The sequence below is a fragment of the Gadus chalcogrammus genome, chromosome 16 (assembly GCF_026213295.1).
Source record: "Gadus chalcogrammus isolate NIFS_2021 chromosome 16, NIFS_Gcha_1.0, whole genome shotgun sequence".
Lineage (NCBI taxonomy): Eukaryota > Metazoa > Chordata > Actinopteri > Gadiformes > Gadidae > Gadus > Gadus chalcogrammus.
Genome location: NC_079427.1, coordinates 20,060,325 through 20,077,228, shown reverse-complemented (window position 1 = coordinate 20,077,228; position 16,904 = coordinate 20,060,325). Strand labels below are relative to the sequence as shown.

At 45.1% G+C, this 16,904-nt stretch overlaps 3 protein-coding genes across 3 annotated transcripts; 2 read left to right on the top strand and 1 right to left on the bottom strand.

Moving 5' to 3' along the window:
* Nucleotides 1-622: 622 nt before the first annotated feature.
* Nucleotides 623-1,540, bottom strand: LOC130406131 (weak toxin 3-like). Its single transcript, XM_056611529.1, has 3 exons — nucleotides 1,434-1,540; nucleotides 1,062-1,160; nucleotides 623-924 (listed from the first exon to the last, which is right to left on the bottom strand). The coding sequence occupies exons 1-3, from the start codon at nucleotides 1,483-1,485 to the stop codon at nucleotides 839-841; spliced, it is 237 nt and encodes a 78-aa protein (XP_056467504.1). The 5' UTR covers nucleotides 1,486-1,540; the 3' UTR covers nucleotides 623-838.
* An 8,802-nt stretch (nucleotides 1,541-10,342) lies between these two features.
* LOC130406130 (uncharacterized) lies at nucleotides 10,343-13,262 on the top strand. The gene is made up of 5 exons (XM_056611528.1): nucleotides 10,343-10,365; nucleotides 11,104-11,648; nucleotides 11,745-12,006; nucleotides 12,088-12,189; nucleotides 13,197-13,262. Exons 2-4 carry the CDS (start codon nucleotides 11,104-11,106, stop codon nucleotides 12,145-12,147), a joined length of 867 nt encoding a protein of 288 aa, XP_056467503.1. The 5' UTR covers nucleotides 10,343-10,365; the 3' UTR covers nucleotides 12,148-12,189; nucleotides 13,197-13,262.
* Nucleotides 13,058-14,814, top strand: LOC130406126 (translation initiation factor IF-2-like). Its single transcript, XM_056611521.1, has 3 exons — nucleotides 13,058-13,496; nucleotides 13,625-13,701; nucleotides 13,793-14,814. Exons 1-3 carry the CDS (start codon nucleotides 13,077-13,079, stop codon nucleotides 14,556-14,558), a joined length of 1,263 nt encoding a protein of 420 aa, XP_056467496.1. The 5' UTR covers nucleotides 13,058-13,076; the 3' UTR covers nucleotides 14,559-14,814.
* The last annotated feature ends 2,090 nt before the right edge of the window (nucleotides 14,815-16,904 follow it).

Below are 16,904 nucleotides of genomic sequence, written 5' to 3'. Positions count from 1 at the left end.
ATTCTGATTGTGTCAATGCAATATTTATATGATATATTCACAGTATTGTAATACAATATGGCAACAGTCTTTATACGATATGTACCACCTAATTGCAACTTTAAAAGAGAAAGCTATTTCTAAACAATTGTATTCATTGGAATATGTAACATGGCCTCATAAAGCCAAAACATATGTAAATAGTATTTAGATTGAAGTGTTCTGAATTGATCACACCAGCGTTTAATTGATGCTCTCTAAGAGATATTCATTTGATAGCTGTGTTTACTGTTTGGTGGAAAAAATCTGTTTTGAGAAGAATTTGTGTAGTTTTGACAAAATGATTACAGTAACTCTTTTCAGGTTTGTGTTTAGAGTTTTGAGAATTTGAGCTATAGTTTCAGAAAACGTGTTTAAACGATTGAGAAAAACTGAATTTAGCCAATGCAACTGGTAGTATAGATAAATTTCAGGTTGCTGGAATGCACCACATCTCGTATAAAGTGTGTGCATGTGTGTGTGTGTGTGTGTGTGTGTGTGTGTGTGTGTGTGTGTGTGTGTGTGTGTGTGTGTGTGTGTGTGTGTGTGTGTGTGTGTGTGTGTGTGTGTGTGTGTGTGTGTGTGTCAATTGAAATACCAAAAAAAAAGGCAACATCTTGTTTGATTATAATTGCACTAGTTTAATGCATTATAGCATATTTCCAAGAAAAACTGGACCAATCAAACTAACGAAGAAACAAATGAAGAATATCTGCTCTCTGATTACCAAGTGACCTAGCCCATATGGTATATAATGTTACATTGCATAACGTTTTTTAATGATTCCTTTGATTAAAAAGTGTGGTGGTTGGAGAGGACTCTAGTGGTTGCATTCGTCTTCCATGCAGCAGTCCTGGTTCTCGTCCATCTTGCACTCAGACGCACAGCTTCTGGACACGGAAGTCTCTGTTTCAACAAGGAGAGAAAAATTAGCATTCACATGTAGCGCTTCATGTTTTTATGTTTTGATTTTCTTCTTTCTTCCGAAAGGAAAAAAGGAAAGCAAAAGAATACCTTTGTGAAGGTATACATAGTCTATTCACCTGTGAAAGACATCTTGCAGAATTTCTCATGGTTGAGACATTCTGTGGCGGTGGCGCAGCCCTCCTCTCCCTCACAGACGAAACATCTGAGTGTGTGCACTAAGGAAAGGAAAAATATGAAAAGGTTGCTAGTTACCATGTGTTGCTCTTTCTGCCAAGGTGACATCTAAATACACAAATTATGGAAAGTAAACAGCGAAAATAATGATTTTTTTCGGGTAAGATACAACCATCCAGATAATTGCAATAATCCAATGATTTAACAGATCATGAGGGAAGAACAGATGAAGCCTACATGAACTCACTAAAGATAACGTGATACAAATGTGACAGGACATTTAGTCAGAAAGGAATCCAGAAGAAATGACCTACCCTGGGTGCTGCACATCAGTACGACCAACAGTGCTAGCAGGAAGACCTTCATGTTGCTTCTGGACGAAGTGGATAGCAGATCTACAGCCAGACCTGCTTTTATGCTGCCACACCGCACGTCCAGCCGAAGCCGGTTGGTCCACTTCTCTTTGAGTCTGTCATACCATTCAGGGTTTGTTTTACTTTTTGTTCTGCTGTTTCACTACATGGTTACGCAGTGGCTGAAACTAACTGGGAATTCCCCAATGGTTACAGATAATATGGTATATGCTATGCTGTAGAGTTTCTACTAATGGCTACTTATGTAAAATACGCTAGCATCATATGCATATTTGGAAGTATAGCACATATATACTTTTTCCGGGAGCTCAGCCTTTGTCTGTATTTCCTCCATGCGCCTCAGATTTCTTCCAGTAATTACATGACTGTTTTTCTTTGAAGGGTGTTTTGTTGTCCAACTGGTGGGACAACATTCCTCCCAGCCTGCAACAATACAACAAAGGCTACAGATCTTGTTTTGATTTTGTCTTTTTATTTCCTTGAGGAACTTTTAGAGTGTGCTTTCTTTTAATATCCCCGAGCATGTTGACATGTTGACTGTCCTTTAATTGGTCCAACAACCTCAAAGATACGGGCCTGCAGTCCCCAACTGCTGTGTTTGAAACCTTTCAATCAAGATGATTTACAACGATTATTTACACATTTTGTAAAATGCAAACATTAAGTATATAACCTCAAATAGTGTAGAAGCCTCATTCAGACAACAGTATTTTAAAGTATTTTGGAAAAGTGTGTAGAATTGAGTAGCATGTATCGGCCTATGTAGTGTAAAAGGGGCCAGAAGGTACTTCCCAAGCGATGTCACATTGTCTACGACAGCATCAAATAGCCAAGTATCAATTGAAGAGGTTCCTTGATACATTCATGAATTGTATTGAGTAATTTATTCTGTAAACATTTAACCATTGGTATTAGCTTGGGAGTAGAAGCCCTTTGAAGTTTGACGCGATTGTATGTATAATAGAAAAGTTACAATCATGAAGTTGCTGAATGGGACTGTAGGCCTGCACAAAAGCCTGTTTTGAGAAAGCATTGCTAGATTGTAATCGCTCCAAAGGTTGATTTTTGACAGCGCTGTACTGGCGGGCCCCACCAAACACTTTGTATTTGATTTTTATTATTATTTTTTAACTCAAAACAACTGAGCGCCGGTGACAGTTGGATATTTAGTGGTAAAAAATGAAAGGGTGAATTTGAAGTCACAGAGAAAAATGCTTTTGCTTTTTCTCTCCCACAACCACAACAACCTATTGTTGTGTCACATGTGTCGCACATTTAGAAACTCATACGTTCACATTTTTGCTACAGTTGCTACAATGGATATGGTGTTATAAACGTTCACACACCCGGATCAAAATATTTGAACAGTCTCAAATGTGTTTTTTTCCTTTAACAAATGCCATGCACTCTCAATTTTTGCAACACACGTTTCACTGCAACTCAGTGAAACGTGGAGCAAAGGGATTTGTGCACCTGAAGAGCCAGGGCAGGTACTCTTCAGAGATCGACAACCTTTTCACCCAATCAAAGGAGCTAGTATTCCCTGGCGACCAAACGTGAAAAACAAAAGAAGCCATGTAGATATTTAAAGAGACCCCACTATTTAGAATCTTAAGAAAATCTTATCCCAATAGTTATAACCCATGCCAACTTTGAGTTAATTTTTTTCGGACCATTTTAATATCGTGCGTTCGGCCATCTGATTGGACAAAAGACATTCAGTGAGTACTGAATATCTGTCTGTGTGTGTGTCTGTACTCATAGTGTGTTCCAGATGCCTCATACACAACACGCACAAGTTGCTCTTGTGACGTAATTTCCTGGCTTGTAGCACTTATAGCTTTCCCGTTTGTCATTGTTATTGTGTCATGTCATTGGCTAGTCATTGTTATTATTGGCTACATTAGCCTCTTTAGCAAACCAGCTCGAAAAAAAAACACACAACTTTACATTATATTGCACGCACAGCAAGACCGTGCAATGCATAAATTGATGACTGGAATAAAGTAGCACTGTAATCAAGTGTGTAGGAGCATTTAAAATCAATATAAAATGACCAACCTGGTACAAATCAATCTCTTTACGGACACAGCCATTTTTTTATTTGTTTACCTGAACTCGGTGTACTCTCCGAATTCCAAGTGGGACAGACCAAAAGGGGGCGTTCCTCCGTGTAATGCCGCAAGAACACTGGGAGATTTCCCCACTTGCAACTACAGTAGTACGGATGGTGTACGAGGCATCTGGAACACAACATCACTTTTCAGTGAGTACGCTGCTTTAAAAGTGTAGGACAAAAATTGTACTTCAGTTGACTTTATTCAAATAAGCGCATATTGCAGCGTGCATTCACCCATGCAATTGGACAATCAACAATCATGGAACATTTCCACTGCCGGGTACGCTTCAGCCCAGGACGCCTCAGTAATGAAGGTGCTGTATAGCCCAGCTCAGTTACGGCTCGCGTTTCCACCGCCGGCAGTACCCTTATGGTAGGGTGGTTTAAGCCGGATGGCGATAGCTGCGGATGCTACGTAAAGTCGTGACCTCATAGCAGCCCGACATCGTGTAGCCTGCTAAAATCAAAGGAAAAAGAAGAAAGCGGCACAATGAACCAAGAGCAACAATGTAGGACGTCCAAGATGGACGTCAAACTTTTGCTCAACGTTTTCTTCAAGCTTTCGCCATTGTCCACAAATACCTCGCGGATACTTGGTTTGTTTGTTATTATCCCCCTGTCGCACAGGATTGACGATACTGCATATCTCAAACCACACCCGCGGGTGGAAATGCGCCGTCAGTGAGTTCAGGCGGACCATTTGTTGGGGTCGGCCGGTTTCCGGCCCATTGAGTCGACAACGCGTGGCATCGCAAGTCACCCCATTTGACATATTATAGAATGGACACCGGATTCCAAAATGGCGCCCATTCATTCCTATGTAAACTGCTCAACGGCGCAGGGCAACATCAAGGAGAGATATGCTTCCGCATCATTGGAGCCTAGCCACGCCCTAGTTCATGACGTACCGGATGCAGAAATATTCTGCATCCAATATTCTCTCTATTTTTTAGCATTGTTAGCATTGTAGCATCATAAGCGAGAGGTCTGAGCGATCGCAGTCGCAATATTTACCGACCATGGAAGTATAAGTTAACTTTATAAATATGAAAGATTGCTCCTTTTAACAAATACAACAACATAGTAAATGTATGTTGGCCTAGAAAACAATACAGTTCAATGTTATTGCTTAAGAAACAGATTCCATCCAACTATTTACGAAAAATGCTATCAACAATTTATATACAAATAAATGGTTACCTATCAATCAGCAACGAGGTTGGAGTAGCCTACCCACATAAATATTTGTAATAGGCCTACACCAACATTGTTAACTGTCGTACATAGCTAAACAAGCAAATGAAAAATTAAATACTAACACAACTGAAATGTTTATTAGGCTATTAACAATATTATAAAAATGATACCGTAATGCATCCGTTCTTTGTCTTTGGATCTTTTGAATAAATGGTTCAATAAATGGTGAATCACAATGATCGCAAGCAGAGGAATGTGAGAGTCATTGAGCAGCAGCTGAACCAATCCCTTTATCACTAAAACACTTTTAGTGATAAAAAGTCACCACAGTGCCTAAAACCATCAACGTCATTCATGTTAAGTAAAAGGAAAAACCTCGGACACGAGAAGTTAACAGGGCCGTGCACTAGGCCCTCTCGAATGCCGGGCCCACCGCTCCTTCTCCGGCAAAAAATTATAACATAAAACGGCTAATAAAACGCTTGAGGTGGCGTTTTGAAAAGAGAAAACTTAATTTTTTGAATACATTGCATAAAGATAATTATGAGCCTTTGATTGATATCCTGTCTTTTTTTGCAGGGACACATTCCTGTTCCCCACTTGTATTGGAGTGAACGGAGATATCTACTTCTGGGCCCCTTGAATCGAGGGACCCGTCCACAGCCCGCTTAAACAGCTGTAATACCAGGCTTGGCCGCTGAGTACTGGTGGATTGCGGAAGTATGCACTGTTCCTGGGGGCTTGAGTCACCCACAGGTGCTGCCTGTGAGACTATAGGTAAATGTAAATTCCCTTCAACAAGAACACACGTTATTCGTTGCCATCTGGTAGCCATTTGGTGCAATTGCATTGTTTGGCCCGATGTCATTCAGTTATATTTGCCCTGACCTTTCAATAGAGGGGTAAAGCGTCAAAATTGTAAAATGGATTCTCAAAACATCGACCTGTTTGTGTCTCATCAAGTTTATATTGTTATTTTGTATTGGATTTATTGATTTACATATTTTGCCAAAACAAACCTCCCTCTAACTTCACTTAAAACTTGACTTTATCTGCGTCAAATATTGATCCAGGCACTGAAATATTATGCTTTGGTCCAATGGAATATGGCAATGGCTACTAACTGATAATGCACTAGGTGGATTTCACTTACAAAACATGAAATATGTCATGTAAAAAAAACATGACACATATTTCAGGTGGAAATTAAATCTTCCATTTATGCTTTGTTCTAGCTTTGTTCACTCTAAACAAGTAGTATCCACACTTTTTAATTTACTTGCGCAGCAATCTCACAGGTGTTATATTTCTTGTGGTACCAATATTATATATTATAGCCCATGCAGTTGATGAGATGTACTTTATTTACTTTGAATGTTATTTTCAGAAAAGAAAACTTGAAGAGGGAAACCACCTCAAAAACAAATGAATCCAAAACATTGATGTATTAATCTTATGCATATATTAAAACATTTATTTCATAATCCCTCTCGCAAAACACAAAATTCATCATCTGATATTTTAGCCTTTAATGATTGTTCTCTTCCACATTATTGGTTATTTGTCATGAGGTAATGCTGGATGCCGGGCAACCAGAAGTTTGCTGGCTGCTGCCTTGCGTGGCTGACACTCCTATGTTGATGTATGAATGGGTGGATCTGTGTATGAACCATTATTGTAAAGCGCTTTGAGTCTCCAAGTCTGGTCCAAAAAGCGCTCTATGAATGCATTTCTATGTCACTGCTGTCGGAAGAAGAGCACACACACCACACACACACACTTCAAAAAATTAGCAGAAACACAGGCCAACTGCCCGAATTATGAATTCAGATCCGTTCAGATCCATTTGTGGCACATTGTGCTAGAATGTGATTGTTATTGCATTTCTCTGTTACCCTACCCTCCTGTTCCTTCACATTTCCTCTTCCTGTAAATCCGGCTATTTAATAGTAGGTTGAGAAGGAGGTCACAGAAGATGTGTGACTGTGAAAGAAGAGGACAACATGAAGAAAGAACTTGAATATCATGGAAACCTTAACCTATGTTGCATTTAAAGTATGAAAATATCTTCCCGGTGGCGTAACGGGTCAAACAAGGTGTCCTTTGACATCTACGTTTCGAGGCGATTGCAACAGTGCCACACATGATCATATTTGAATATGTTTCTGGGTAGTAATTAGCTGTCGATTTTGGAGGCCTTTATCAATAATGACCAGCTATAGATTTGCTTCCCGATGGAGATTTTTGACAAATTACATGTTATTTAGCATCTACACGTTAAGCTGAGTCCAATGAGATCAAGCTCGCCCTCTTGCTACACCGAGATCATGTCCTAGACCTAGGTGTACCATGTTAAATACATGTTACCATTTGCTAGAGTGTCATGTAGACGTGTAGATGCTAAATAACATGTTATTTGTCACACATTTCTATCCGGAAGCAAATCAATAGCTGCTCATTATTGATTAAGGCCTCCAATTTCGACAGCTAATTACTACAATTAAACATGTTCGAATATGCTCATGTGTGGCACCGTTGCAATCGCCTGGAAGCGTAGATGTTGAAGGACACCTTGTTCGCCCTCTTATGCCACCGGGAAGATATTTACATGCTTCTGATTGACTAATGAATTGATTCAGCTATTCCCCCAGAAGTCTGGGGTCAAAAGGTCAAAAGGAGCCGGCACCACGCCGCTTATGAGACAAAAGTTAATGTGTATTTCTCTCATAACTTTTTGTCATTATTAAAGAGAGGCCTGATTTTCAGATATGCAGGTTGGATGGCTAGGGTGTAGGTCTGGGAAGAACTTCAGGCCAAAATCTTGCAAGCCAGCCGCTGGGTGCAGGTGCAACGAGATGGAGCACTTGCTGAGTCATTTCCTGTAGGGCTGGAGCCACAGGTTGAAGCGTATGCGTATGCGATGGAGCACTTGCTGAGTCATTTCCTGTAGGGCTGGAGCCACAGGTTGAAGCGTATGCGTCCTTTGAGACCCCCTTTGATATATAAGAGACCTCAAAGTACAGTTTACTTAAATGTTGTCGACCCAGTCACCTATTGCATCACTTCCTTTAGGGCTTCGGCCTCCTAATTGATCATTGTAGTATAATTGAATGCCCTCTTTCATATATATGATACCTCCACCACTGGGACGTGGCAACAATTCTCCAAATCCATATGGGGAGGGGGGGGGTGATGCTTGTGGACAGTAGGGTTGTACACTAGACATAAATAGGAAGCAAACTCCGGAGAAGGAATGACCTCTCACAAATATATATTTAATAAATTGTTTCAAATAACCCTGCCTCGTTAAATCATTGAGCTTGGTGTTTTGCTTTCAAAAATAGGTTATAGAAGAAGTCTAAACTGCAGAAAATAAAATCATCCAAGCTGCCTTTTAAGGATACCTAGTTTACGACAAAAACAACACAATGGACGGCAGCTCCTTTGCCGCGTGGTTTTTAGAGCCATGTAAGGTTAGAGGGGCTGGTCGATAACAACCACCATAGAAACCATGACGGTCAAGTGACTGGATGCAGCCCCGTTGAAAAAAATAGAATACCACCCTACACACTGAGGAGAATAATGATATTTAAATTATTATGACCATGAAGTCTTTATTTGCAACTCGCCTGTGGTTATTACAATATCATTAAAAGTTACATAAAGTAACGGTTTAATAACACAAACGCAGGAAACACGTGAGCTGCTAGTTTAGCGAAAGCAGCGTCCCTAGCAACCTGACGTCGTTGAAACATGCGAGCGAGACGATTGAATCTTCCTAATAACTATAAAACTAAAGATCAGACACAATCACTGACTGAAGATTATGCAAGTAAAAAGTATATTTCTCGCTAGAAATGTTATTAGAAACACGTTTAACCGTGAATAGGTCCTAAAATATTGCATTTCCCATTCAGATAATAAAGATTAATAAAGATCATACACATTCACTGACTGAAGATTATTCAAGGGAAAAGTACATTTCTCACTAGAAATGTCATCAGAAACACGTTTAATGTTTCTAATGATGTTTTTAATGAAAAACGACGAAAAAGGTACCCATTTTTCGTCGGAAATTGACGCCAGGGATCCTTGGCCATGCGTCACACATTTGACGAGTAGGGAGTGAGACTGTGTTGACTGTGATTGTGAGTGACTGTGAGTGTGTGTGTGTGTGTGTGTGTGTGTGTGTGTGTGTGTGTGTGTGTGTGTGTGTGTGTGTGTGTGTGTGTGTGTTTGTGTGTGTGTGTGTGTGTGTGTGTGTGTGTGTGTGTGTGTGTGTGTGTGTGTGTGTGTGTGTGTGCGTGTGCGTGTGCGTGTGTGCGTGTGCGCGTCCCTCTCTAAAGCAGAACCATGTGTCCAGAGGTAGCAGAACAGGAGCCTGTTGCTAATAGCGGAGGTATCACAAGGCCATCAGACTGCCTTGTTCAACACACACACACACACACACACACACACACACACACACACACACACACACACACACACACACACACACACACACACACACACACACACACACACACACACACACACACACACACACACACACACACACACACACACACACACACTAACACTGACTGACTTGCTTTGTTGACAATACAGAGAGGCCTAACTGTGATTTATTGAATGCACAGTAATGGGTGTAAGGTTGTTGTTTAGGAGGGCATTAACTAGAACTAACTTTGTTCTCGTTTGAGAAGGTCATAAAACTCATTATAGAGATTTTGCGTGTAAAAACATTCATTTGGGGTAGTTCATCCGTGTGTGAAATTAAAAGTTCCACGGCCTAACCCATCACTGCAGAGAATCTCCTCACTGCGGAGGAGGGGATATGTGTGTTCCTGTTGTGACCGACAGAAGACGTGTTGCACAACATCACACGGCGCTCCGAACCAGCATTAGATGTTCCTGAACAAGGCGCGTGATGGTTTTCTTCTGTGCTGCGGAATCAAACCAGCCGTTGCTGTATTTATTAATGGATGTGTTTATCATCTAGTAGCCAAGTGCTTTTCTCTGGGGTTCATCTGAGGAGACAGATCAGAGAAGGTGTTGAGGCTTGAGGAGACACGCCCGCTGAATCACAGCAGCCCCCACTGAGCGAGAGGAGTCCTTTGGGTATAGAGTGTCGGACTGGAAGGTGTTAAAGGGATGCTTCACCCATTCAGAATCGGTGTTCTATCATTATAACTAACATAATAACGAACGGTTCTCATCTTCATTTCCGATCGAGAACGGCCGGTCAAAGGGGTTGGTATGACGGGGATTCGATCCGACGCTTTGGGCTTCTCCATCGTCGTTCACTGATTGGTGGGGCTGGGGCGTAAACAATTTTTTTCACAGCGATGCGGTGGGTTTTTTCCGCTTTTTCTGTCGGATGAATCAAGAGAAGAATGAGGGTATCTGTCCAGCGATGCTCTCTGTTTCTCAGCCAATCGGCAGCCGCAAATCTTCCCCTCGACTTTCGCCCGCCCAATCAGCAACCCGCATCAGCATCAGCTCGAGGAAAACCTTCCACATGTGTCAGCCATTATCTCTGCATTCGATGATAAGGTAGGATGTGGCGATTAGCCTTGAAAACGAGAGCTGGTAAATCGTGAAAAATGCATTAAAATGTCAGGGGACGACTCGGTTATATGCTATAGACCCTAGGGTGTATGTGGTATAAAGGCTGGGACGAATTTCGAATTATAAATATGTTAAAATTAATGTTGAAATTACGGAGAGTCGCGATGCCCATTTAAACAGATTGCGCGGCAGTTAGCCTTGAAAACGAGTACTGGTAAATCGTGAAAAATGCGTTAAAATGTTAGAGGACGACTCTGTTATATGCTATAGACCATAGTGTGTATGTGGTATAAAGGCTGGGACGAATTTCGAATTATAAATATGTTAAAATTAATGTTGAAATTACGGAGAGTCGCGATTCCCATTGAAACGGATTGCGCGGCAGTTAGCCTTGAAAACGAGTACTGGTAAATCGTGAAAAATGCGTTAAAATGTTAGAGGACGACTCGGTTATATGCTATAGACCATAGTGTGTATGTGGTATAAAGGCTGGGATGAATTTCGAATTATAAATATGTTAAAATTAATGTTGAAATTATGGAGAGTCGCGATTCACCATTGAAACGGATTGCGCGGCGATTAGCATTCCAACCTTTCAAACCATCTGTTATCTTTCCTGTAAGCATCCATGAACATAAAAGTCACTTTAAGGGAGTAAACTGTAATGCTCGTTTAATGCAATGCTCGTTTAATGCTGTGTCGTGTCATTTGTTGTCATTGTAGATGTCTTTTGCAAATTTGAAGATGACGCCGTCGCATCAGTTGGTCCTGCGGGCCTCTGATGCGGCGGCAGCCTTCACCGCCGCCATGGGGCCACGCGGGACCCAGGCTACCGCCAGGGCCAAGAAGCCGGGGGAGGTGGAGAAGGAGGCCCGAGCCCGCGTCGTCTCCGAGGGTGGTGACCCTGGGAACCCCATGCTGGTGCTGGGCTGCCACAGCCTCCAGCCCGGCAAGTACCAGGGTCAGACCTTCCGGTGGCTCCTGGAGAACGACGCGGGCTACGCCTGTCACCTGGTCGCCAGTCACCAGCGGGAGCGGGAGACTAGTGCCTCGGACAGCCCGCTCATGGCCAACAAGGACAGCCTCGCCCGCTACTCCTTCGCCCACCCCGCTTTTGCGGAGCACCTGAAGTTCCGCCGGGCGCAGGAGGAGGCCCGGGCTCGTTCCAATCTGCCCGGGCGGGGGGGCGAGGCGCTTGTTGGCTTCGGGCTGTTCAAAGAGGACACCCTGAAGGACCTGTACGACTCCAAGGACAAGGAGCATCAGACGTAAGTCATATTGTGGTGAAGGGCAGTGGAGACGGTGCTGTGACATGTTTATATTTAATATTTATATATAGTTGATTTTCGATCATTGTCTTGCAGCTACGTCAAGTGGCTACGGCGGAAGACACCGCACCCTGGGAGCGCCATGGACGTCGCCATTCAATACTTCTCGGGCCGAGACAAGGAGCGGTCAGCGGAGGCGGCTGCTACACCCCCTCCGCCCGCCAGCAGCAGCGGCCCCAGCACCACCACCAGCAAGGCCGCTGCTTCCACCGTGCTGCCGCCCCGCAAGCCGACCGCTCCCAATTTCTCGGCCCTTGTGCACGGGCGTCCGATGGGCCCAGGGGAGCTGCAGCTCCAGGTAGGTAGCTCTTTCTTTCTGTTTCACACAACAGAGGTTGAGTGTACATGATTTACTAACCGTTGCCCAACCCCCCCATAGCGGTGTCTTCGGTCAGAGACCAGCGCCCCTCGGTTCCGCCGCCCCCCACCACAGAGGTGACGGACGAGGAGCTGGTCCGGAGGGTCACTGACGGAGAAATGGGTAACTGGCACCACACCGGACGTGTCGCACTGTAACATTTGCCTTGGATATCTATTCTTGAGTCAGTATGTTTGTATTAACTGTAACTTTTTAATTTGCTGGTCGCTAAAGCTGATGCCTGAAGGACAAAGGTAGGTTTATCAGGTGATGTAGCTGTCTTTGTTGGTGGTAGACGCGCCGTCCTCAGTCACGTGGTGGTAATGTGGATTTGATTAAACTCCCAGTCTAGCAAATCTCGCCTTGTAACTAACATTCGCCTTGTAGCACACCTCTTAACGGTCACCTTGTAGCACACCTCTTAACGGTCGCCTTGTAGCACACCTCTTAACGGTCGCCTTGTAGCACACCTCTTAACAGTCGCCTTGTAGCACACCTCTTAACGGTCGCCTTGTAGCACACCTATTAAGTCGCCTTGTAGCACACCTCTTAACGGTCGCCTTGTAGCACACCTCTTAACAGTCGCCTTGTTGCACACCTCTTAACAGTCACCTTGTAGCACACCTCTTAACGGTCGCCTTGTAGCACACCTCTTAACGGTCGCCTTGTAGCACACCTCTTAACAGTCGCCTTGTTGCACACCTCTTAACAGTCACCTTGTAGCACACCTCTTAACGGTCGCCTTGTAGCACACCTCTTAACGGTCGCCTTGTAGCACACCTCTTAACAGTCGCCTTGTTGCACACCTCTTAACAGTCACCTTGTAGCACACCTCTTAACGGTCGCCTTGTAGCACACCTCTTAACGGTCGCCTTGTAGCACACCTCTTAACGGTCGCCTTGTAGCACACCTCTTAACAGTCGCCTTGTAGCACACCTCTTAACAGTCGCCTTGTAGCACACCTCTTAACAGTCGCTTGTAGCACTAAACCATTTTATCTAATCAACGGCATGCTGCACGTCATGAATGCTCAGACTCACTTAGTCTCGCTTGCCTGTGTGTTGCCCCGTCACTCTCATTGTGCTGATGCCATTTGGTTGTGCGTGACCGTGTCTGATGCTGGCGTACAGGTCCTTCAGGCCCTCCCGCTCCCGCTGGAGACGCCTCCGTCTCCGCCTCCCCCGGCACCGTCCTCCACCCCATCCCCACCACCACCACCACCACCACCACAGGTTGCGGCTGCTCCACCGACGGTCGGGCTTCCTGCTCGGGCTCCGGCGCAGACCAGGGTGGAGCCTCGTGGCGTCTCCGTGGAGGAGACGCCGTGCGGGGAGGCCACCCTGGCGCCGGAGCCCAAGAAGAAGAGGAGGAAGACGACGACGACGGGCGACGTGGAGCAGCCGGCAACGCCCGCTCCTGCTCGGGCTGAGGTACAGACACACGCCCGTCGTACTTACAGACACACGACTCGGTGGAGACGACCGTCAGACTGCGTACGTAGCAGCGACTCGGCCTCCTCACAGTGTGTTTGTTTGTGTTGTCTTCGTCCTCCTCACAGACCCGGTTGCCTGAGGGCTGGCGGACAGCCCTCACCGGGGAAGAGCAGGAGCTGTACAGTAGGACCCTCTCGCTGTGGTGCGTTGGATGCTTTGGACAGTGACACGCTTGAACTACAGGCTCTCGATGGTGTACATGTAACTAAAACACTGTCGCCACCCGCTCTCAGGTTTACCCGGACGCAGCGAGAGAAGGAGAGGGCTGTGTTGACTCCAGGCGTTGCAGCAGACGGAGGACGACCACCGGCAGCGGCCGCGGCGACAGCGCCGGGCCCGGCATCAGCGGCGGCGGTGGATCGTCCGGCGGCAGCAGCAACGGCGACGTCGGCGGTGCCTCAAGGCCGGACGACGACAGCGGCAGAGAGGGGGGCGGCGGTAGCCCCGGCAGCAGCACCGGCTGTGGCAGCACCGGTGCCTGCTCTGCCGGCGCGCAGACGGCTACTGGCGCCTCGACAGCCCGCCCCCTCGGCTGCTTACCCGGCCTTCCTGCAGACGGCTGCTGCCGCAGCTGCAACTGGACCTTTAAGAGCAGCACAGCCTCTCCTTGTGGACCTCTTACTGCCCCGGCAGAGTGTGTGGGTGCTCCCCGTCCCTGTCCTGACGCTCCCTCGGACATTGCCGGCTCCACACGTCCTCCCTCCGCCGCTGGCCGCCGCACAGCACGCCGGCCCTGAGCTGCCTGTACCCCTCAAAACGGTATACCGGAGGAGGCTGAACGCCAAGCGGCGGGCGGAGGCACAGCCGGGCACAACATACTCTTCCCGGGCCGGTGTGCCACAGGTGCAGAAGTGCAGAAAATGCGGCCAGACGAGGCGGAGGGAGACCGGACACTCCCGTCACGGCAGAGAATACTTCTGTTCTGTCGCGGCGGGTAAGAGTGTGGAGGACTGGCTGAGGGAGAAGAAGGAGCGGGATCAGGGTGGAGCCCCGCACTGATGCACACTCTTGCCGAGGATGGTGTTGTACATAGTTCTTTTGTATATAGTTGTTTTTCTGTTGTGTATATAGTTATTTTGCAGTGTTAGTGTATATAGTTGTTTACTGTATATAGTTGTCATTTTGCAGGATTAGTGTATATATAGTTCTTTGTTTTGTTGGATAGCTACTAAGTTAGTGCATACACACTGCCATATTTATTCATATATCTATAATATATACTGTATATGAATGAATAAAAAAATAAGTATTCTCTTTCTACGGTACATGCTTGTCCCTTGTTTGTTTTTCTTCTTTAGCAAAAAGTCCACAAGAATAATAATTAATGGTTTGTTAATTTCAATGAAGTCATGACACTTGCAGCAAATGGATTATAAAAATATCATTGAAAGCAATAAGTTGACGACAATAACCAATGGCATTATTTTAATATAATTATGATCACAAGAATAATAAATGGTTTGTTCATTTCAATGAAGTCATAACACTGACAGCAAATGGATTACAAAAATATATAATTGAAAGCAATAAGTTGACGACAATAACAAATGGCATTAGTGTAATTTATTACACGGGTCTTTTTAGCGTTCCGTTCACTTGCATGGGCACTTCACAACTTCCGGCGGTCAATTATTTTTTGATAATTCATTGGCAACAGATGAATAATGACCGCTGTCAAGGTAAAGAAGGACTTTTTGTCTTTGGTAACACTCCGCACGTAGTCCGGTAACGTCAATGTAATAAGCGGGATATGTATCAACCCAAGCGCTGTCGGTTGCTAAGCGACGCCGTCAACGTCTTGGGCGGACTATTTCTCTGCTGATCAACACTATGAATGCTGGTAACAAATACATTGTAAATAAATTGTTTTGTTTTGGCAAGTAGCCGTGTAATAAGCGGGATAATGTATAGAACTTTGCCGGTCATTATCGTAAAATAAGCCCCTTCATGGCGAAGCAAGACACCTCCGCTGCGTGTCGGTGTCCTGTTCGCCCTGTCGGGGCAAGACACCTCCGCTGCGCGTCGGTGTCCTGTTCGCCCTGTCGGGGCTTATTTTCTCGATAATGACCGGCGTTCTATACATTATCCCTTACATAATGCTAACATAATAACGAACGGTTCTGGTCTTCATTTCCGATCGAGAACGGCCGGTCAAAGGGGTTGGTATGACGGGGATTCGATCCGACGCTTTGGGCTTCTCCGTCGTCGTTCACTGATTGGTGGGGCTGGGGCGTAATTTTTTTTTTTCTTTATTGACAGCGAGGCGGTGGGTTTTTTCCGCTTTTTCTGTCGGATGAATAAAGAGAAGAATGAGAGTATCTGTCCAGCGATGCTCTCTGTTTCTCAGCCAATCGGCAGCCGCAAAACGTCAGATTCAGATTCGCCCGCCCAATCGGCAGCCGCAAAACGTCAGATTCAGATTCGCCCGCCCAATCGTCATGTCGCAAAACGTCAGATTCAGAATCACCCGGCCAATCGGCAGCCGCAAAACGTCAGATTCAGATTTGTCCGCCCACCCAATCAGCAGATTCAAGGTCAGATTCCCAGTGCCCAATCAGCAACCGCAAATCTTCAACGCGTCAGACTGCATTCGAAGATAAGGTAAGTCATGCTGAACCTAGCTGCTATCCTAGCTACTATTAAATGCTGGAACAAATTTCGACGGATAAATATGTTCAACTTAATGTTGAAATTACAGTATAAACATGTTAAACTTAATGTGGAAATTACAGCCCGTCGCGATTCCCATTGAAACGTATGGCGCGGCGATTAGCCTTGAAAACGAGAGCTGGTAAATCGTGAAAAATGCATTAAAATGTGAGAGGACGACTCGGTTATATGCTATAGACCATAGTGTGTATGTGGTATAAAGGCTGGGACGAATTTCGAATTATAAATATGTAAAACTAATTGTTGAAAGTACGTAGAGTCACGCTTCCCATTGAAACGTATGGCGCGGCGATTAGCCTTGCAAACGAGAGTCTAATATCCTGGTAGTATAGCAATTAACATGTCACACACAGATGTATATCATAGGCTACATCATTCATGTCAGCCACTCTGTTATCTTTCCTGTAAGCAACCATGAACATAAAAGTCACTTAAAGGGAGTAAACTGTAATGCTTGTTTAATGCAGTGCTCGTTTAATGCTGTGTCGTGTCATTTGTTGTCATTGTAGATGTCTTTTGCAAATTTAAAACTGACGCCGTCGCATCAGTTGGTCCTGCAGGCCTCTGATGCGGCGGTGGCCTTCACCGCCGCATCAGAGGACAAGAAGCCGGAGGAGGTGGAGAAGGAGGCCCGAGCCCGCGTCGTCTCTGGGGTCGGTGACCCCAGGAACCCCA